The 24158-nt window shown below is 39.0% G+C and overlaps 1 protein-coding gene across 1 annotated transcript in view; it reads left to right on the top strand.

Annotated features, from left to right (window-relative positions):
• Snx7 (sorting nexin 7) overlaps positions 1-23903 on the top strand; it is an 81531-nt gene extending 57628 nt beyond the window's left edge. Inside the window, exons 8-9 of the mRNA XM_059266161.1 lie at positions 3842-3994; positions 23401-23903. Coding sequence (XP_059122144.1) covers positions 3842-3994; positions 23401-23478 — 231 coding nt within the window. The 3' untranslated portion in view covers positions 23479-23903. The remainder of the gene's footprint in view (positions 1-3841; positions 3995-23400) is intronic.
• The last annotated feature ends 255 nt before the right edge of the window (positions 23904-24158 follow it).

Here is a 24158-nt window from a genome sequence, read left to right as displayed (position 1 = left end):
ACCATTGTAACAAAGCTAGTAATAAGGGGTTGGGATTGTAGCTAGGTTGGTGGGGTACTTGCCTAGAATGCACAAAGACCTGGCTTAGAGCCTTGGAACTGTATATACCAGGTGTGAGCATGCAGGAAGGCAGTGAAGGCTGACTAGGTTCAATGTCAGCCTCTGCTTTTTACTGAGTTTGAGGGCAGTCTCAGAAAAGAAGTAAGAAATTGAAGTCTCCTGAGTAACTTAGGAGAAGAGCATCTAGTTAAGTTATGCTTTCATGGAGCATTAAATGAAATAATGCAGACCATTCTTTTCATTGGGTGTCTTGTGCTTCTTTTGTTTCTTTGAATTAACATCCCCAGAAAATGATTCACTGTTGAGAAATTTTCTCATTTTTTCTTTTTCCAAATGAAATAATGAACTCATCAACAACAACAAAAAGCAGCAACAAAACCATCAAGAATTGGTCATAGTTATTTGAGGCATAGGTATCATCCTTCACACTGGGAAAGACAAAGTTAGAAACAGCACTAGTGATCCAAGTAAGGCCCAGATTTTGACAGAAGAATGACACATCGCCGGAGACCAAAGTACCAGAGGAGGAAAGGATGCCTGTGTCTGTTGTAACAGCTAATGCTAATGGTGTGATGTTCTTGGTCATGATGATCAAGGCCAACCATTTACTAGGCAAATTGTCAGACACTATGTAATTCAGTGTTTTGCATTTCATGTATTTCAATAAATCCTATGAAGTGAGTGCTATTATTTTTATGTTTGTTTTATGGATGGAGGAGCCAGGACTTGAACAAATAGCCTTACATTATCAGATACTCAACCTGAAGTTGAACCCACTCTCAACAGCTAGTCCTAATGCTGCACTGATAGATTACTGACTTGGTCCCAGAGGTCCAAGCAGGGACTGTATCAGCCCCTGGACAGAGCTGGACCGTCATCAATCTGACCTTGTTTGAAGGGCTTTAACACAGCTCCCTTACAGAGTGACAGAAGACAATTTTGCTGTAAATTGCTTATAGCAGTGGTAGCACTTAACTGTCACAGAAAGGGGAGGAAGATAAGATGTAAGGGTAAAGTACTCAACAATTCTCGCTCATATAAACCCTCCTCATTCTCGCTAATTGGACTCCCAGAGATCCACCTGGGGCCTAGTCATGGATCTCTGCATTGATCTCAGTCTGTGGGGAAGGCTTTGCCCTGGAGAAGATGGGAATGGGGGGGCGGGCTGGGGAGAAGGTGAGGGGGGTGGTAGGGGGGAGAACAAGGGAATCCGTGGCTGATATGTAGAACTGAATTGTATTACAAAATAAACAAATAAAATAAAATAAAAAAAGAGTAAAGTACTGTGTTTCCTGAAGCTGGTTTCTGGAGAATCTCCATGCCAGCCATCTCATGCCCATGTGTTGTACTGTAGACTAGAAAGCTAAGCAGAGGAGGGTATTATCACAGTTGGTGGGTGGACCTTGGACCCTATATATTTGTTTAATATCTGTATGGCTCTGCAGCTGGGAAGACTCGCCAGCAACTCAGAGGAGTAAGACTAACAGCCTCAAAGCCCTTTTTAGCAGGTATCTATCCTGCTTGAGTTTGATCTTTTAATAGCTTTGCCTCAGGTTTAGCTCTTAGTACCCATTCCCTATGATTAGTAGCCATTCGGTTAACACTCTGCTAAACATATTCCCTACATTTAACTAAATAACGACCTAAAAAAAATATAGAGGCTCATAAAGTGACTAGTGACATCATTGAGCTAGTTCTGCCTAACAAAGCAAACACGGAAACAATACACCATGAACCTTCCACTAAAGTAAATCTGCCATTGGGAATATAGGACTATATACATGCCCACACATAGTAGCAGTTCATGTATATAAAATCTGTTCTTGGAAACATAAAGTATAAAATTACAAACATAGAGGTAAAATTTGATATTAAGGGAAAAAGTTAATTCAAGCATCAGTAAAAAATGTATTTTATTGACTTTAAGACATTTCCACATTGTAATTTCTTTGAAATAAGAAATGCTTCTTAAATGATGGCCCTTTATAAATCCAACCAACCACAAATGATGCCTGAGTATAGTGTCCCTTTTAAAACATGAAAGAGGTGGTGTCATTAACATGAGAGAGATATCATTTCTGTTCATCTCTCCTGACTTTGCTGTGGTTCTGCAAACTCCCGAGCCTTTCCATGGACTGTATAACTATGAGATCTTCTTTCTGCTGCTGCTTTTACCTCCTCTCGAAGGACAAGGACTTCCTCTACTTTGTTCAGTCACTCCAGCCTCTTGTTGAATCTGCCAGCCATGTGTCCATCTCCAGGTCCACGTCTTACCCATGCCCTCTGATAAGACAGCTTTGACCGAGAGGACCCCATGTCTCACTCTCAAATATCGGATCTCAATTGTAGTGGTATTTTCTTACTTAGGTTTCCTTTGGCCATTTTATCTAAAATTTCAGTAGCCTACCATTTTCTCTCCGGTGTTAGTCTTCATTTTCTACTTTAGCTTTTATACTAGCTGATGCTTCATATTTTATTTATTTCGCTTATAGTTTGTCTCTCCCCAGGAGAAAATAAACTCTAGGAAAAGCGAAAAGTTTTGTCTAATATCTTCACTGCTGAGTCTTCTAGTCCCAGAGGCATGCCTGGCACAGACAGGACACTTAATAAATTATTCTGAGTTTATTAACAAACCATACATATGTAAAAATATGTCTCAATGTGCTTAATATAAAGACTAAATCAATGTCATCATGCTCCAAGTTTGGTAGGGACAAGGAAGAAAAATGTAAAGATTGCGGTAAGCCTGTTTAATAGAGGATGGAATGGAGGTCAGACATCTTGAGATTATAAACTTGCTTGTGTGTCCAGTGTGCTAGATATTTTTATGTCAACTTGACACATGCTAGAGTTATCTGAAAGGAGGGCACCTCAATTGGTAAAGTTTATTCATAAGCTCCAGTTGTAGAATATTAGTGATTGATGGGGGAGGGCCCAACCCATTATGGGTGATGCCAACCCTGGGCTGGTGGACCTAGTTTTCTAAAAGAAAGCAGGCTGAGTAAGCCATGGTGAGCAAACCAGTAAGCAGCACCCCTCCATGGCCTCTGCACCAGCTCCTGCCTCCAGGTTCCTACGCTGAGGCTTGAGTCCCAGTCCTGACTTCCTTCAGTGATGAACTACAGTGTGGCATTGTAAGCCAAATAAAACCTTTCCTCCTCCAACTTGCTTTTTGTTTACAATGTTTCATTACAGAAACAGTAACCCCAAACTAAGACATCCAGTTACCTAAGTAAAACTGTGTAAGTTAATCCCCGAAGTCTGCATATTTGGAAACATAATCTCTGTGGCTATGCATGTAGTTAATTTAGCGTCTGGTTAAAAATAATTAAAAATTTCAAGCCAGAACTGAAAAGGTAAAGTGAAGGAAGAAGCCCCGTATCTTTTAACATAAATGAAAGTATTATTACCATTAATGATAGTGATCATGAGAGTATGAGTATAATTCTTTTTCAGAAGTGTGCTATTCAGTTTTCTTTGTTTTGTAAAGAGTGAAATTGAAGCACCAGGTTTGAGATCTTATCCAAACTGCTCATGTGGCAGACCTTAGAACTATTCAACAGTGTCTACTGAATGCAGTGCACTTTCCAATTTTAACTACCATGCATGGTCATTTCTGATGACTTTCCCACCCCAAACAGCAGCTGTTTTGTTTTTTTTTGATTTTTTTTTTTTTTTTTTTTACTTTCTTAATGTAATGGTCAGTCTACGTGGACTCAGTGAATTCTCCACGGGGTGAGACCACACACATGGACTTACCTTTCTCTGTGGCATGCTTCAGCTTACAGAAGACATCGGAAAACTTGAAGACAAAGTGGAATGTGCTAACAATGCCCTGAAAGCAGACTGGGAAAGATGGAAGCAGAACATGCGAAATGATCTCAAGTCAGCGTTTACAGACACAGCCGAGGAGAACATCCGCTACTACGAACAGGTAAGCCATGCTTCCTGGTGAAATGGGACGCTCTTGACTGTCTACCTGCCCCGTTGAAAGAGTCAAGGGAAGAGTCACCTCCACAATCCAAAGCCTCCTTGGTGACTTCCTGCTGGCTTGCCCCCACACACACACACACCCCATTGATTATTCTGGAAGGATTTGCATTCCTCAAGAGGGTGGAATGTTCCTGATCCTTTGCTTAGTTTTCTCCTTTCTGTGTCTGTCTCATAAAGAACTTACAAAGGAAGAAAAGGGGCAGATGTTAGGAGTACAAAATCAGTCCAGGCTGCTCCTGACGCCTTTGCTTGTGCTATCCCATAGCTAAAAAAGCAACGTGGGAAAAGCAACTGATCTATGCATCTATCTATGCCAGAGTGACAGGTATTTAGGGGAAGGTGTGGTGGTGCTTAGTTGGCATTTTTATTTTTGAATAATCCTTTTTAATTTTGCAACTAACTGTTCCTCAAAGAAGTTACTTTCTCAAATGAATTTCATAATGTTATCACTTTTCCACTCCCACATGGTCTAAACATACTTTCCTGGAAGACTATTTAAAATTTAGGTCTCTACCATTACCTCTAACAAAAACAACAAGTGTATGTAGGTTAAGAAATTTATGCTATATACCTGCAATAATTATCATTTTTAAAGTACTTTAAATTTAAAAGTTATCTCTTTTGAAAGATGAACTAATATGGACATTTTCATAAAATGAGAATTAAATGAGCACTTACTGTCAACCAAACATTATCCAGGAACCCCAAGAGCCAGCATAGCCCAGTCCTTTTCTCATGGAGTTAGAGTTAATATAGGAAACAGTTAAAACAAGGGATCCTAAAAGTTGCAATGCATGTTCTAGAACAGAAAGTCATTGCAGGGAGATCCCTAATATAAGGATGGGATGATCCTCAGAGCATAGGTTGAAGCTGAGATCTGAAAGTTGAACAAGACACCTCCACATGAAGATGTGAGAAATCAAGGTACAGGTTCCAAAACCCGTGAACAAAAATGTAGAAGTGAGAGACATATTCAGATCGTTTGTCTGTGTTGGTGGAAGTAAAGATAATGTTGAGTTAAAGATGAGTATGTTGTAAGTTTAGTCTCCTCATTCTTTCTAAGGAGGCCATTGTGTTTTTATCTAATGATATACATCATCTCTCTCCTTATTATTGATCTGGTGTACATACCCTTTAAGCAATTCAAATATCTGAAAATGTCTGTAAACCTCAGGTTTGAATGATATAAAGTATTTAGCCTTAATAAATTTTTTTATCCACATAAGGCATCAGCATCACAACTGTTTAAGTCTGTAGTGTTCATGACTTCTTCTTTGTGTTCCAACCTGGGCATATTTACGTTAAGGACTCTTAGTGACAATCTGCTGAGATAGTGCATCTGAGCATGCCTTGTGGAGTTGGACAAGTGCTCAGCAGTTAGGAGCATGTCCTTTTCTTGCAGAGAACATGAGTTCAGCCCCCAGTACCCATGTCAGGCCACTCACAACTGCCTGTGGCTCCACCTCCAGGACATCCAATGCCCCTCTTCTGGCTGCATGAGTACACACACACACACACACACACACACACACACACACACACAGAGGCATATAATTAAAAATAGAAATAATTTTAAAAAAAAAAAGAAAATGCCTTGAAAGTGACAATATGTAATAAAAATGATTACTATTGTGAAGCATAAATATATTAAGATATTAAATATGACAAATACAACTAACTTTTTAAAGGTAAAGTCTGCTGAATTTTCCAAGTTTGGGTTTTCTTTTGTTTGTTGGCTTCCATTTTGAGACAGGGTCTCACTGTGTAGCATTATTTGGGAGAATTACTGGGTTTTGTTAGGATAACTTAAAAAGACCCTGCTCAGGATATCTGTTGTCATTTCCTCAGTGGCAACGTTTAACATATCTGGCACATCAGTCTACCACTGTGGGAAAAGGAAGTTGGCGTCCTGAAATAATCAAGAAGTCTTAATTAGTAGAAAAGCTGTGAAGGCCTAAAGATCAGCCGTGTGTTATTATCTGTTAACTTCAGACTGTCTCAGATATATGGAGAAATGAAGTATTTCATGATCTTTTCATCCCGTTTAATTTAATCACATTCTCACAGAAATACCTTTTTCTTCAGCATTCACATTGATAAATCCCCAAAGGGTCTGTTCCTATTGAAGAAGATAAAATGGAGTTCACACATCAGCCTTTGGATTTACTTATGTGAAGGGAGATGATCTCAGCTTGTATGACTTCAAATTTAAATATCAAATCGACAGAGGGAAATGAGATTATACATCTGTGGAGTGGGTCTGAGTAGGACTGTAGTGATCGCCATTCTGAAATATCACACCTACATTCATAAATTTGTGAGAGACATTTGACTCTGGCCCAGTAGTGGATACATAAAATGATATTCCATTATTTTCTACATGAAGCCACACCCAGCTTGGCTAGTACAGGCATGCATCTGTTTGCTTCAGGGCTCTGTTCTGCACAATGTGTCTGCAGGCAATCTCACTGCTCTGAGAACACTGAAGTGTGTAAACACAAACTAAGATGACAGGGGCACCACTAGGAGGTGGAGTATTGTGGGAATGCCATCCAGGTGGGCACTCTGTCCTTGACTGAAGCAATGTGAAACAGGACATGATTGTACAGCAGCATCTACAGGAAATCTTGCTAATGTGGTAATGTGACAGGGATGTTGAAACAGTACAATATGGCATGTGGAAATACAGAGAGTGGATGGTTTTCACTGTTCCCCTCTAGTTAAAAAAAGACCTTGTGTTTGGTTGCTCTCAATGCTTATTATAGAGGTGGAGCACGTTTCAGAAGCCTTTGATCCTGGAGAGAAACAATGGGTTAGAAGAGTGCATTCTTTGGAAAGCGTTAGTTTAGTATCAGTGAATCTACTTAGCCTTCCTATCTCCTCTTACACATGAGCTTTGGGGACTTTGTGGCAGTGCAGTTAGTTTCAAGGTAGCTTTGGAATGGCTCTGGGTTTGGCCGGAACTAGAAAACAGAACAATGACCTTTCGTGTGGGAAAGTAGTCTAGGGACATCACTGTTTGTTACTAAGGAGTCTACAAGCAGCCCTGATTTCCTTCACCATTCTGTTGAAGTCCCCTTTGTCATCAGAATGCCTTTCTTTTCTTGTCTCTAGTACATCAAGGGCAGCCTGACAGTAATGAAAAGAATAGGGAATTCACCAGAGGTGCCTGAAGTTGTGCGGAGGAGTGGAGTTAGTGAAGGGATCTGAGTTCCAGAACAGCTGTAGCTCATGGCACTCTTCATACACGTCCAGGCTTCCCACAGCTGAGGACTGCAATGGTCAGCCGGGCTCTAAGTGTCACAGGAAACATCTCCCTTGGCTTTCTCTTTAACCCCACCTCTATACCATCCCTCCCAAGCTCCCAGCAATGGAAACTTTTAATGGTGGTTTTTGTCAAATTAAACAGGTGATAATTAAGTGATAATGAACAAATACACTTTATTCCTTTGCAAAGTTTGTTTTAGTATTACTAGTCGGTATATAAAAATCATTGTTTTATAGCCTATTGTTCTAGTTAAAAGGAAAAAGAAAAATGCATACTTACTGAAAACAAACACATACAAATTAAATAGTTATCCTACTGTAAAGAAGAAATAAAGGTTCATAACCCTATTTCCTACAGAAAAGTAGATTTGAATATAATTATAGAAAAATATTGCTAGCATAAGATTATCATACTAATTAAAAATGTTGATATGGCCCTTTCTTAAAGTGCCCACAGGAAATACATTATTTATTTTAGGCCTTAATAATTAAAATGAATATATTTGTTTTTTCATATTTTTCAGTTGTTTTTCATTAATTTTCAATATAGTCATAATTTTCATGTAACGTATTTATAAATCATCATGGGATTTGATAATTCTTTTTTTTTTTTTTTTTTAATTATTCTTTTTTTTTTTTTTAATTTTTATTTTGCAATACAATTCAGTTCTACATATCAGCCACAGATTCCCTTGTTCTCCCCCCTCCCGCCCCCCTCACCTTCCCCCCAGCCCGCCCCCCATTCCAATCTCCTCCAGGGCAAAGCCTTCCCCACAGACTGAGATCAACCTGGTGGACTCAGTCCAGGTAGGTCCAGTCCCCTCCTCCCATGCTGAGCCAAGGGACCCTGCATAGGCCCCAGGTTTCAAACAGCCAACTCATGCAATGAGCACAGGACCCGGTCCCACTGCCTGGATGCCTCCCAAACAGATCAGGCCAATCAACTGTCTCACCCACTCAGAGGGCCTGATCCAGTTGGTGACCCCTCAGCCATTGGTTCATATTTCATGTGTTTCCGTCTGGACAGGAGTGGGGGTAGTGAAGGGCGAGGGTCGAGGGAAAGAGAGCTTGGGTGAGTGGGAGATCCCAGCTGGATCAAAAACAGAGAGGGAGAACAAGGAATAGGAGACCATGGTAAATGAAGACCACATGAGAATAGGAAGAAACAAAGTGCTAGAGAGGCCCACAGAAATCCACAAAGATACCCCCACAACAGACTGCTGGCAATGGTCGAGCGACAATCCGAACTGACCTACTCTGGTGATGGGATGGCCAAACACCCTAATTGTCGTGCTAGAAACCTCATCCAACTACTGATGGACCTGGAGGCAGAGATCCATGACTAGGCCCCAGGTGGATCTCTGGGAGTCCAATTAGCGAGAATGAGGAGGGTTTATATGAGAGAGAATTGTTGAGACCAAGGTCGGATAAAGCACAGAGACAAATAGCCAAACAAACGGAAACACATGAAATATGATAATTCTTTATACTTAAAATTTGGTAATCTTTTTTTCTGTCATAAATAATACTATTAAGCTTGCTATGCTGGCACATGGATGTGAGGGGACAGACAAGGAACAAGTACTTGTGAATAAGGACTGAGAGAGCCTGGATGCCAGCATGGACTTGGATATGCTGATATGTGCCACAGATATATATGTCACTAGAGAGCCATGTGTCCATTTTGCTAGGGGCAAGGGAACCTGTTTCACAATTTCCTGAGGTATGCTATCTTTAATCTAACAGCCAGAAATCCTTCTAGAGTCCAGCTTAAATGGAGCCTAGACTCAATACTGGACCAAATCAGTGGACCTGCCCTTTTGGGGAGAAAGGGTATATTTACCCTTTGGACCTTGCATCATACAACTGCAGTCCAAACTATTTGCAAGGCTGGGACAGAAATATTTAAGCACTTGTTTAATAATAATAATAAACTCTTAAGATAATTATGAGCATTAGCTGTTTAAATTTGGGTAGTATGAATTTTAAATAACCAGAGCACTGGTTACTGCATTTCAAATGCAGGCAGGAAACCAGAGGCAGAGCAGTAGGGTATGTGACAATTAGAAGTAAGGACAATGGAAATGAAAATTGACAAAGAAAATCCTATATAAGGAAAGTCATTATTTTATATACTAACTTTAAAATAAATAAAAAAGAAATGACTCTACTATTATCAGTTATGAGTAGCCCACATTTATAATCACTAGATTATCATATCTTATTTTAGAATGTCATTTTCCTCGTGTCAAATGATTTACTTAAGATCCCATTATTGCCCAGTATGGTGGCCAGCACCTTTGAATCTGAAGTAGGGGATCATCTGAGTGAAGAAAGGGAACAAGACAGAGCAGGGCAGGGGACATATAGTGAACAGCTGTGGAGAGGGGACAGAACAGAACAAAGTACAATGGCACATATGTACAAAAATGTTATAATGAAACCATCCCAGTCCTTTGTATACTGACTTGAAAATCAATAACAAAAAAGATTCTGTTATCAAAGCCATGTGGTAAGCACTGTGGTAGAGCCAATTTTAAGCTCAAATCTTGCTCATACACTTAAAGTTTGGGTTGGAAGAATAACAGGCGTATTCACTTGACTGATACAGCTTTACAGTTGTTTTTTTTAAGACAGCATCTTGCTATGTAGTCCAGGATGGCTCAGAACTTACTCTGTAGCCTAAGTTGTCCTCAGAATTATGGCAATCCTCCTGCCTCAACCTCAAGTAATAGAATCACAGGCAGGCACCACTACAGCTGTGCTAATATTTTTAATGGGTGTTTACTTAAATTTGTTCTATTCAGTTGAACTGTAATGGACAGACCTGGAGAAGGAATCTGCTCTCAGTGGACACCACAAATATTTGGGTCCACATGGACATATAGGAAGTAGGAAAGCATTTATGATAAAATATGTTTTCTGGGAGGTAAATGAAAATAGAAAAAAAAATGTTTTGACAAGGGCACGTCTATCACCAAATAAGTACTGCTGCTGAAGTTTTTCTAATATCCAAACCTAGTTTTTTATGAGTCATGTAAAACTTACACACAAAAAAAAATTTAATTAGGTTTCATAGCAGGCCTACAAATTAAATAATATACAGATGGGCTCCAAGGGTCCTGAATGCTCTTCAAGCGTAGTTTTCTTTTCCATTTTCATTTCTGGAAGGCATCCCTTCTTACATTGGGAAAATGGGAAACGCCAAAGGGTTGCTTTAACATCGGCCTTACACTACAGACTGGACACATTTTTCTGATGTGGGGAAAAATGCTGAAAAACACCCTGGTCCAAGTTAGGATAACTCTCAAGAATTCTGAATATACAAGGGTAAAAATATGTTGATTATAATTATGAAATTGCTACCTAGGAAAGAATCTGATCTAGATACCTGTCAAATTTCATCCTTTTGGAAGCTGGGGAAAAAAAATCAGAACAAATTACTTTAGTGAAAGGAGCAAGGAAAGCAATCTCACAGAATTTAATTCTGACGAGCAAAGGAGGACTGTCATCTGCCGTTAACCTAAGGATAAAGTGCTTTCCAAATCCAGAAGGAGAAACCAGAGGAAGGAAACTAGACATTTTCATGTTCCCTAGAATTTAGCAAAGTGGCTTGAAAAATTATAGAAAAGTTAGTTACACTTTCAAAGTCAAAGACCTCGAAAGAGACTGTGACTTAAGAGAGTGGGAAGTTCTAAAGTGTGACTGTGGATCATAGGAAGAATCAGATGCGGTTGCACCATGGACTGTGGACCATGAAAAGGAGGGTGAAAGCAGAATACATTTAAGGATGAGTCCAGAAAAGAATGGGGAGTATCAGGGGTCACATTTCAAGAGAGGAGGAGGAGGAGTTGAGAAATTTCCAAACAGTACCAGAGTCGAGTATGTGGAGCTTCTTCGGACTATGGAAAATGAAGGCCTAATTTGTTATTAAAATTATGACAAGGAATCTCTGATGGAGACTGCCATAGAAAGAGGAAATGGCCGCTTGGCTTCTGTTCCGCTTCTGCGCTTTCCATCAAGAAGAAGGAAAATGGAAATAGAATGGATTTGCCCATCAAAAGACAAAACAAAACAAAAACAAAAGATGGTATATTTGAAGAGATTAAATAAAAACTATCCATTCCACAGAAAGAGAAGGCTGGGTATATTGTTTTCTTCCTGAGTACTATGAGAGCCCTTTACTGGCTGGAAAGCAGAGTTACAACCTCAACTGAAGCCCTTAATTCCAAACTTACTCTTAGGGGGAAGATTGATGGGTCTTCCCCTAACCACCCCTTGTTTCCTTCCTAGATGACTATGAGTATTAACTCCAGAAACTGAGAACCGCTGCCACCTGTTCCCAGTTAATGCCCTCTGCCATTTGGATGAGTAGCATACACTCAATTCTCGGTATAAATCACCTTGGAAAGGCAAGGGTGGACATGGCAGAAACTTTACTCGTGTAGAGATTTTTCCTGTGATTTTGAGCCTAAAGAATGCAGGCAGTGTTTGCAATTTCTTTTAAAATCTTGGGACAGAGGTTTTGTAGATGACCTATATTGGATCATTAAGTGTCTTTATATGTAGGCTCTCTCAGGCTGAATTTGAGTCAACAGGCACCTTCTTTATTCCTGTTATTACTGTTAAAATGAAGTCGAGCTGTAGGGAGTGTAGGAGGCCGTGGGTGAGTGAAGTCCTGAGTGAATGGGTATTGTTGACATGGGCTTGACCCTCAGCATCATGGAAGTGCCAACACCTTCCCCAGGTGAAACTCACAGGGATGGCAAAGCTTTCCTGGTGATAGAGCAGGAGCACTGAGTTCCAGCAGGTGGCCAGTGTGTACAAAAACTAGCAACTGCTGCATCTTTCCCAGGTATTTGCTGCCTACAGAGACCTCTTGCTGAGACTAATTAACCCTTTCCCTTCGCTGTACATAATAAACATGCAAAGATTCCAAGAGGCTATGGTAGTAGATGCCACTCCATCAGAGTGCACACACCTGACCTGATGTCAGCTTTTCTATATGTGTGTCTGTGTGTCTGTCCTTTCTTCATTCCCTCACTGCCCCTAGTCAGGGTTCCGGGACCAAGCTGCAGGATTGCAGCATAGCTGAGCTAGAAGATTCTAGAATGATCTAGAACTAGCAATTTGGAATCCATATTAGAGTGTTTTTTTGTTTGGTTGGTTGGTTTTTTGTTTGGTTGGGGTTTTTGTGCCTTGTTTGTTTGTTTGTTTGTTTGTTTGTTTTTACTAGCATAACTCCTAACAGTTACTAATATGTGACATATATCTTTGGGCCCAGGAAGACAAATTTTTGAATAGTATCAAAAACAATTGCTCAAGAAAACAGCTTTCAGTGTTCAGTGTCTTAGTCATTGGACAGACTGTCTCAGAACTTCATTATGCCCCATAGGATTGAAGAGTGCCCTGGTGTGTGTGTGTGTGTGTGTGTGTGTGTGTGTGTGTGTGTGTGTGTGTTGTGCACACATGTGTGTATGTGTGTGTATGGTATGCACACGTGTGTGTGTGTGTGTGTGTGTGTGTGTGTGGTGTGCACACGTGTGTATGTGTTTGGAAAGGGTGGGAAGATACTATAAAGCCAACATACCTATTTAGGTGGTTCAGAGCCTTAGAAATGAATTCAACCTAGCCACTTTTATGCCAGTTAAAATGTTTTAATCCATTATGTCCCTGTACCCTCATTATTTTCTCTCTTAGCCACTGGAAAACACCTACTGGAAGCCAAAACATCTGGATTAGGAAATGTAGACTCAGTCTAGTGTTTTTGTATGGACCATCCAATTTACTTAAGTGTGGTTGTCTTTATCAAATGGGAAAAAGCTACTTCTTGCCATCTCAGTGCCCTGTGATGGCCATCTATTGAATATCTAGGAGCTTTCTTCTATTTCTTTTAGAAAGATCAGCATTACTCATTGTTTAATAATTAACTCCGTCATCCCTCTCATCTTTTATACCATCTATATCATGGAAAATTATTTTTCTGGTGAGCAATAAGTTCTTATTTCAAATAAAACCAGAAGGCGTACAATAAGAATGAATGAAGCAAGAGAATAGAAAATACAATGACGTTTTATGACCTTGGGATGTTAAAAAATTCTTTTTTACTGTCTGAGAAGGAGCTTCATAATTGACTATAGATCCCAATTTTCAGTGGATGATTCGTTTTTATTTTTAACTATTTTGGGCTGCTCAGTGGAGGCCATTACAGTATTCGACTCTCCATTCACCACAAGGAATATGATAGAGGAATATCATGGAACAAAACTTCCATAGACAACAGGAAATTGCCTTATCAGGTGGGAAAACGGTCACTAGAAGTTTTGAATAAACAAAGAAGCAAGAATTATAAACTGAACTCAAAGAAATCTACATTTAATATTGAAGGATGGCTAGGTGTGGTGGCACAAGCCTATGATTACAGTACTTTGGGAGAATGAAGCAGAAAAACCAGCATGACTCTGAGGCCAGCCTGTCTTACATGATATGTTCCAGGCTAGGTTGAGTTATAAAGTGAAATTCTATCTAAAAATTAACAAAAAGTAAGTAATGATAATTTCTATCCAAATTAGACATTCCAAGTTATAGTCAAAATCATTGTTCTACATAACTATGCCATTTTTATTATGTCTCATATAATTAGTAAACATTTATGGTATTTTGGAGGTTTTTGCTGTTTCAAATTTATATTAAAATGGTCTCATCACTACTTTATGGCCTGTAATGTATTATTTCTCAATTTTCCATGCTAATGAAAATGAATTTATGTGTACAATAGAGGGAAAGCATGGGCATCTGCCTCTTCCCATCCTTAAAACTAGGGATGTTTTCTAAAGCTAAGTTATTTAGAGATTTCATAGGAAGAGATTAGAAAGGAATAAATGTTTATCCATACAGAGGATATATACAGGATATATTTTAAAGAAGGGAGTTTACTAATGAAAAATTTAGAATTGGATGTCAGCATGCTGCTAGCTGATTTTAAAATCCTAATCATACTCTGTTGGTGTTCATTAAGCTCATATATCAGTGGAAGGTGATAATCTCCTCCCATGCCTGTGTCCCCACTACACACATGCACATGCACACACACATACACACGAAGGTACGCACATACACATATATGCACACACACACGCACATACACACATATGCATGCATGCACACATCCATGTATACATGCAGGCAGGCATTCACACAAACACCATAAACTTTTAGGAGAATGAAAGAAGAAGACATGGGAAATGCTTTATAATACCAAAATACTATAGTTGTGCTTTGATCAATTGTATGATGAAAGAAAGATAAATGTGTTCAGTGTAATTATCTTTAGGTTCAATAGATGGTTAAACAAATTGAGCTTGAAAACATAAGCTTGAAATGCCTATATTTAAGCTGATGAGCCCCGTCAATTGGCTGGTTGTATCCAAAGCAACAGTAGAATGTAGAATGTAAAGAGTGCATGAATGGGAACAATATGAATGCAAATTCAGGCCCTTGGATTAGTTTATCCCACAAAGATTATTAACATATTAGACCTCTCAACACCCCAGTAGCCCATGTGTAACAGTAAGAGAAGTGGAATGAGTGATACCTGCAGCACCTTCTGTCTTTATCCGATTGGGAGTTAGAGATCCATAGACTACTATGGAATAATAAATAAGTGGGCCACAAGATGGCGTCTGTAGCTAATGAGTCTTTTTACTTTACCCCTTGCAGTGGTTAAGCTGAACATACAGCTTACATTGTAATTGTAGAAAGGTAGCATGCACCTCCTGGGATTCTACAGTTAGGATACTTCTAAAATTAACACTTGGCAGATAATTCCCAGAATCTGGATTCATACTTCTACAGAAGTAAGGCTCCCTTCCCCTCTCCGTTTCTTGTCTTCCTTTTTTTCTTTTTCTTTTTCTTGTTTTTTTTTTTTCTTTTTTGTCAGCACTGGGGACTGAATCCAGAGCCTTTCATATGCTACGCAAATGTTCTACCACTGAGCAACATATTCAGAATATTCGCATTTTTTATTTTGGAACAGAGACTCACTGGCTTGCCTAGCCTGCCCTTGAACTCACTCTGTAGTCCATACTTGCTTTGAAGTTGCAATCCACCTGCCTCAGATTCCCAACTAGGTGATATTACAGTCTTGTATCACCAGGCCTGACTAGCATGTCTCCTAAACTACTAATTTTACTTGATCCTAAAACTACAATATGGAAAACAGACTTCAAAGCTGTTAAATGAATTAATGAAATACACCTGACTCAGTGTCTACCAGGTGGTAAGTACTGAGTGCATGTAGGCTAACAGTAGTAGCAGCAGATATGGAGAAGATTGAAAAGATTCCTCGTGAGCCTGTGGATCTTACTTTTGGAAACTGTACGATGGTAATTATCTTGCAGATACCAAATACTTGAGGGAATGTTTAAATTTTTATGATCACCATATTTCATAATGGCTCTAGGCAAGCAGAACTAGACGAAATTGTAAATCGTATGTAATTTCATTTGCCAACTTCTTGTCAGCCACAGTCGGCCTCTGAAACCTTCCATTTTAGTGGAAACCCATTTATTTTATATGTCGATGAGTAAGCCAAGCGAAGCAGAGAGTCGTAGTAGACCTTCTCACACCCCACAAGGTGACACAGTACAATACCAGCTCCTAAACGTAGACACTTCCATGGAAAGCTGTTGTGTCTATGGGAACATTGCTGTCACCACTGACTCTTTAGAAACCCTGATCACATCTGTTCATGGGACTATTATGCACTTGGGAACTGAGGAGACATTTGCCTGTTCTGGTAGCAAAATGTCATCACCATCTCTGCTGAAGCACCAAGAGGATTCCTTTCAAAAGTCAAAGTTACTTTTGGAATTGAAGCTTAGTTTTCCTAGCATCTCATCTTCGTGTATTTGAGAAGGTTTGAAGTGAATATGTAGAAACGGGGTATGTTTTCTGTGGTATGTGTCCACAGGTCTGGCTCCTTTGCCCAGCTTCAGGCTCTCAGACATCTCTACTCTCAGAGAGTTGTTTGCCCTCTGGCTACAGGACAGAGCCACCTGGAGAGAATGCTGGATTTTCAGTTAGAGAAGATTCGTGGTGAACCTCCTTTTCAGTTCCGCTGCATCCTGGCTAACACACATCCACCACCTTACTTAGCCTTCCATGGGGTGAATCATTCATTGTGCTCTTGTGGGAAGAAACAGTACATATTCTGTGAATTAGCTTTTTGTTTGTTTGGTTTTGGTTTTTGTTGTTTTGTTTTGTTTTTTAGGTTTGGTTCTGTTTTTTGCTTGTTTGTTTGTTTTGTTTTTTTCGAGACAGGGTTTCTCTGTGTGTAGCTCTACCTGTACTAGAATTCACTAGAATTCCAGGCTGGCTGGAACTCACGGAGATCCACCTGCGTCTACCTCCTTCCAGAGTGCTGGGATTAAAGGCATGCCCCCTCTCCCTTCCTCCCTGCTTGTTTTGTTTTTTAAAATGTTTATTGTGTGTGTGTGTGAAGGTGTGCACATATTGTGGCATACCCACCTTAGGCTCTGGGCATCCAACTCGGGTCACCTGGCTAGCATGGCAAGCACCTTAACTCTCTGAGCCATGTAGCCTCCAAATTCATTCTCATAACTAAAATAGGATTGTCTGAGTCCATCAGAAGATCATTACATAAAATAAAATGTGGAAAATGGTGACACAGTATTCAAATGAAAGTAGAGCCCTGTAGTTGGAGTCCCATGGTTGCCTAAGAAACTAAACTTGATCAGGCTGGCTGATACTGCAGACTAGGCCGGTGAGGATGCCTGCGATTAATAACACTTTTAAATTTATTTTTGCCCTTACTCTGATTTATAGAAATACTAGCTTCATTGATAGTAATGATTTTTTAAAAAAAAGTAAATGCTTAATTACAATTCAAGGCCAAATAGATAGAAACACCTTATTTAAAAAGCTAAATTAAAAGCAAGTATATCTAGATTTTGAGATTTTGGTGACTTTATCCTTAATGGTTTTCAACTGTGAAAATGCTGAGCACAGTAGATGTGCACTGTCCTAAGCTGATAACTGTGTTGTGTGGACTGTCCATTGCTCGAGGTCTTGCTGAGGTTCTCTGGTTTAAAACAAAGCAAGGAAGAGTAACTAGAAATGAACAGTGTTAGATGTCAGCTTTCCAAGCTTTTATTACATTTATTTATGTGTCTAGTGTTTGACTGTGTACATGTGTGTGGGCATACATGCTGTAGCCGGCATGTGGAGGTCAGTGGACAGACAGCTTGCAGGAGTTGGTTATTTCCTTCTACCAGGTAGATCTAAGGCAGCACTTCTCAACCTGTGGGTCCTGACCCCTTTGGCAACCCTCTGTCTCCAAAATTTACATTATGATCCATAACAGTAGCAAAAGTACAGTTATGAAGTAGCAACAAAAATAATTTTATGGTCAGGGGTCATGAAGAACTGTATTAAAGGGTCATGGCATTAGGAAGATTGAGAACCACTGATCTAGGGAATAAACTCAGTTCGACAGGCTTAGCAGCAAGCACCTTTACCAGCTGAGCCATCTTGCTCCCTTTTTATTGCTTTTAAAAAGAGATAGAGAGTAGCATGATATATGTGCCAGTTATCAGATAACTCAAGTGAACATTACCCCCACATGAATGGGAAGGAGCAGTTACTAAAAACATTTATTCACAGGAAAACAGCTGACACAGAGATTCCAAAAGAGGGCCAGCAAGATGACTCAGCACAGAAGAGCACTTGCCACCAAGCCAGGACCCATGTGGTGTAAAGAGAAAACCAGTTCCCACAAGTTTTCCTGTGCCCTCTGTTATTTATTAGGCGGCGGTGTTTACTGTGCAAGAAAAGCTAGGAGATACAACAAAACACACTGTAAGAGTTTATTAGGAAAGGGAACAGAAGGGGGTGCTTAGGCCTATGGGAATGATCACAATGATCATGCAGGAAGAGGGGGGAGGGGTATGTGGGACCCACTTTTTTGGATTCCCCTGCACATGCGCATATGTGTTTTCATAGCTGTGCCAGATATGTGCATAGATTACATGATCACGCTGGGGCAAATTACGTGATCACCCAGAGCACGGATTATGTAGGATGTAAGGCCCTGGGATGACTAAGCAGCTTGCCAGCTCCTGTGAGGTCATGGGGGAGTGGCTAGGAATTCTATCACCCTCCAAACACATGATGTCTCATGTGCACCAAACACTGACACACACAGTTAAACAGTTCAATTAATAAGTGTAATAAAAACAATTTAGAAGAATTTTAAAAGTCCCTAAAGAGACTGAGTGGCATCGTGAGTTACGTAGTTCAAAATCAAATCCTTAACTTTAACAGACCCAAAATGTTCATTGAACATAAACCTGAGTAGAAATGGGGCCAGAGGACAGAAGGACAAAACTTCGCGTTTAGAAACTACACAGCAACAGAAAACAGGAAACTAGTTTACAAGAAAAAGGGTAGTACAGCTTTTATGTCGACCCACATGTTGGCTTTGGTTTTCAATGTGTTCCTTCTGTGTAGCCCTCTGTATTCACTGAGCATTAGCTGAGTGCCCAGTGTATCTAGACTCCATCATCTTCAAAGGGTGTGTCTACTACTGGAAGTAGAGCATGGTCATGAGATAGATGAGAATCAGCTTCCATATACACAGAATTCATACACATCCTTTTCCTAAAATCTGGTCACCCTGATACCTCCTGTATTTTCTTGCCCACTTCTCCTCCCCAAATAGTCCTTCTTCCACTATGTAAAAGAGAGACATCTTGTCATGTTTGCCAATGGCATATTAAATGTACCCTGGTGGTGATGTCAGAGATCTGTCATTCTCCACATATTAATAAATAAATATTAGCTATGGTCCCCAGATTATTTATAATGCTTTAAATGTACCTAGGTTATGTGAGCCTTAATTTCCTCACTTGTAAATTAGAATTTTGATAGTAATTGTACACTAAAAAAAAAAAAACTATATGATGTATAAAAGAACCATTGTGATGCCTACTGTGTATGCGTAACAATGTATCCAGTGTTGATTATATGTTATTCTATAGAAGTTGTTCTGTGATTTCCAGTAAACAAAATGCATAACATCTTTTCTCTGCTCCCAGTTGGAGGATGGTGAGGAAATTACTCAATAACTAATGTCTCTTTACCATGTTTCAATAGCCTTAGTACTTTATAAATGAATGTTGGTTCACCATACGAACTGGCATAGATGGTGGCTAGCATGTCACAGCCTTTATTAAACTAGCTTAGTTGAAGTACAATATGACAGTGAAAAAAGAGAGAATTTGGTTGAGGACCTGTAGCTGGAGTTTTTTCCAGTCCCGCTCAGACCCAAATAAACACACAGAGACTTATATTACTTATAAACTGTGTGGCCATGGCAGGCTTCTTGCTATCTAGTTCTTATATCTTAAATTAATCCATTTCTATTAATCTATATATTGCCACGTGGCTTGTGGCTTACCAGTACTTTACTCTTGCTTCTCATGGCAGAGGCTGGTAGCATCTCCTGACTCAGCCTTCCACTTCCTAGAATTCTCCTCTCTCCTTATCCTGCCTACACGATACTTCCTGCCTAGCTATTGGCCAATCAGTGTTTTATTTATCAATCAATCAGAGCAACACCTTGCCAATCAGTGTTTTATTTATCAATCAATCAGAGCAACACCTTCACAGCATACAGAAAGATCAATATCCACAGCAAGGACCAGTGTCGTTCTTGGTACCATTCAGAGTCTTTATTTGATGTGAATTCTAAACAAAGAAAGCTGCTTGGAATTTCATTGTGACTTTTACCTGGGGGATGGTCAGTTTATTTAAGAGGTAGTTGGGCTGAGTTGTCAAAAAAGATATGCTATTTATCTGAAAGCAGTAAATGCTTTGGATGGTCCAGCAGGGTTAATAGCTGCTGGTTATGGGTGACCTCTCAGAGGAGGGGCAAGAGTTCCACCAAAAGGTTTGCAGGAAAAGTGGCTCTCCCAGCCTGTGTGCTAGGTTGTGGGTCAGACTTCTCATTGTGTTCTTCTGTCATTTTTTACTTACGTTTGGTGAAGCAGACCTGAAACTGAGTTTACATCGGGAAGAAAGAACATATTCTTAAATAACCAATATTTATTGCATATCTGCATAAGAGGTAAACTCTAGGGTTTTTTTTACAGATTTTCTTTCTCAATATATAGAATTCTCATCTATTCTTGGTTTGCTGAAAATTGTTGTCTTAATTGGGAATAGATGACTTTGAAATTTGACAAATGTTCTTCAGAATCTGTTGAGATGATTCTGTGCTTATGTGGACATTGATTTTGAGAGTTAATCAAACCTTCATTTCATGAATAAAATCTATTTGCATATTACATATAAATCTTTGATGAGATTTGTGACTTCTCTTTGCTATTTTTTTTTTTAGAATTTTTGTGTCTGTTTTTCTGATTAAAATCAGTCTAGTTTTCTTCTACAGTGTCTCTAACTTGAGTGAGCTAGAAAGCTCTCCTATGTCTTCCATTCTGTTTGTATTTGTACAGAACTGGTATGATGTCTTTAAACATTTCATGGAATTCACCACTGAATTATTTGCAGGGTGAAAATTAACTTTCAGTTTGAATTCCTTTGGGTTATCTTTTTTTCTCTTGCAGTTGCTTTGGTGATTTTTGCCTTTTGAGTAATTGGCCATTGTTACATTTCATCTGGATTTGAAGGGCCAAGTCACAAAGCTTTTACTGTTGCCTTCTTGAAGTCAGAGGGATCTGAGCTGATGTTGCCCTTTCATCCCTCACTCCTGATAACTCTTCTCATATTTCCCTTGTCCTTGTCACAGTGTGGGGGATCGAACCTAGGACCTTGTGCATGCTAGGCAAGTGTTGTACTAAATTCTATAACCCTGTACCATCTTCCTTTTTCATGTTCAGTAAGGTACTTTAACAGTATTACTAATCTTCTCAATGATTCGACATTGTTTTTCCTGTTGTCTTTTATGGATTCCTACTCTGCTTCACCCACACAAACATACACATGAACATACATGCACATACTGATGCTTACTTTGGCTTTAATGTGTTTGCTGTCAGCTATTTTGCTCTTGCTTTTTGGATTTTTAAAGTAGAAATTAAATGCATTGATTGGAAATCTTTTCTTCTTCTCTAATGTAGGCAATTAGAATTTCTCAGTTTGCTCCCTTAGTGGTATTTAGTGGTATGTAGAAGTTTTTGATATATTGTGATTTCTTTTTCATTCAGTTAAAATACTTCATTATTTCACTTTTGGTTTCCTCTGTGGTCCAGGGTTATTTAAAATTCTCCTATTTAGATTGCAAATACTTGGGGGGAGGGGCTTTCTTGGGTGTTTCTAATTAAATTCCACAGTATTCAGAGATCATAATTCATGTGGCTTGAATCTTGTATGTATAAATATTATTTGGGACCGGGTCTAATTCAGTAGCCTAGACTGGCCTGAAACTCACTATGCAGCCCAGACAAAGATACTAACAAATTGCAGTTCTCAAGCCTCGGTCTCCTGTGTGTTGGAATTACAGGCATGTGCCACCACACTAGCCTATTGAGACTTCTCATGTTCCAGAATGTAGTGCATAAAAGATGTGTTTTCTGGTTTTGTTCTTTAGATATGCATTAGGCTAAGTTGATTGATGATGTGCTTCAAATTTTTGTCAATGTTTTTCCCTCCACATGTTAAACATAAGAGGACCTCAAAACAAATCATAAATATGTTTGCTGTTCTCCTTGTATTGCTCTGTTTTTGTTTAATGGATCTTGAATTTCCAGATTTACTGCTGTAATAGATCATCCTTATCTTGATAAGGATCTTTTTTCTGAAGTCTTTAATACTAATGCAGTATTATTATTTTTCTTTTGACATGTGTTTTGTGCGTGCGCGTGCGCACACACACACACACACATCATTTTTCATTTTGCCATTATTTTTTAAATACTTAAAAGACATTTATATAAAGTACAGGTGAGTCTTAGTTTTCTGTTCACAATTTATCCCCTTTATTGAGATGTGTACTTTATAGACATTTAAATTGACTATTGACAGGATTAAGTTTGAGTGTGTTGCCTTCCTGTTATTTTTTATTCATCTCATTATTTCCCTTTTCTTTCTGGCTTTGGGGGATTAATAGACACTTTTATATGATTTATTTTTCCCCCTGTTGTTGGTGTACTATGTGTATTTCTTTGTTCCATAATTTTAATGGTGTTTAACCATTAAATATTGAGTCTCACCACCCAGTCCCAGCATATAATAAGTTAACAGATAGCTCTCTCAGAACTCTCGTGCTAGGCAGTGTGTATGAATTGTATGCAGTGTTACAAACATACATGCCTCATACCTAATGTTATGAAATCCTAAGGCACCTAAACCTGTTTACATCATCACCAGGTCTAGATGCCAGTGTGCACCTTTTCAGGTCCAAGTGAGTAAATCTCAGCTCTCTTTTCTCTTCTGTCAGTGGGATAGCAATGGATTGCTTTAGCAAGCTCTTCTTTCAGCCTTTGATAGGTTTTCCTCTTATTTGGCAATTGTAGCTCTCATTAAGAATTAGAATACCAGGCTGGGAAGATGGTTCAATTGGTAAAGAGCTTGCTGCACAAGCATGCACACCCAAGACAGCCCACATAAAAAGCCTGGAGCAGAGACACACATCTGCCATCCCAGTGCTAGACAGGTGGAGAATGAAGAATCTATGGTGTCTGCTGGCCAGATAGTCAAACCAAATTAGTGAAGGCCATGTTCAATGAGAGATCCTGTCTCAAAAAGCAATATAGGGAGCAATTAAAGAAGACAGCCAATGGCCTCTGTGGAAACACAATGAAAATGTCTACATCCATGTAAAATGTACACAACACACACACACACACACACACACACACACACACACACACACACACGAGGGGGGGATTAAAATATCTAAGAAATGACAGATACTCCCAAGCTGACAGGGCAAGTAGGGCAGATTGCTGTGGGAATGTGTGTACTGGGATGCATTGTTAATCATTTCAATACTGACCAACAACTACAGCTGATCCCTCTCATGGTGTTTCTGTTACACAGTGCCTTGCTACATGGGAATCATTCCTCGCATCACAGACTGACCTCCCCTTGGAAGAAGACTCTGAAGATAAAATTTAATCCTGTCAAAGACTCCTGTTTGATCTTTAAGAGACAGCGTGTATCAACCAAAGTTGTTTTTTTCTGGAATGGCTGTGCCCTTTGTAGAGTGGATGACAATTGATTTCGCACTGTCTGGAAAACCAACAACTTAAAAACTCAGGTATTCCAGGTCATCAACGTGAATTTGTGATATAAACATATCTATCTAGATATATAGGTCTATTATATGATGTATATGCTATAGATCTATAGATCCGTTATATGGATAGATATTTATCTATGTCTATATGGATAGAAAGATCTAGTGTAATTTTAATTTTGTTCTTAAATTTATGTGCTATTAATTACCTATAGAGGTTTTTTTCTTACATATTTGACTGTGGAACATTACATTTTTCAATATGTTGTAAAGACTTGGTTTTAATAAAATCTTTCATAAGAAATTGGTGTCTATGATGTATTCTTTTTCTGTCAGAGGTCACACCTCTGAAACAGTTTATAACTTTAATTCAATATCCATTATCAAGGATATTATGCATACACTTTAATGCCACCATAATCTACTTTGATATTAAGAATTTGAAATAAATGTACAAAATGGTTGAATATTAATAACAATTGCTTAAAATTTTGTTAAAAATTAAGTAGTTGTTTTCAACAATATAAGATTTTTACAAAGTAGGCTTAAATTATTATTT

This window comes from Peromyscus eremicus, chromosome 6, assembly GCF_949786415.1.
Source record: "Peromyscus eremicus chromosome 6, PerEre_H2_v1, whole genome shotgun sequence".
NCBI lineage: Eukaryota > Metazoa > Chordata > Mammalia > Rodentia > Cricetidae > Peromyscus > Peromyscus eremicus.
This window is presented reverse-complemented; position numbering and strand designations above follow the sequence as displayed.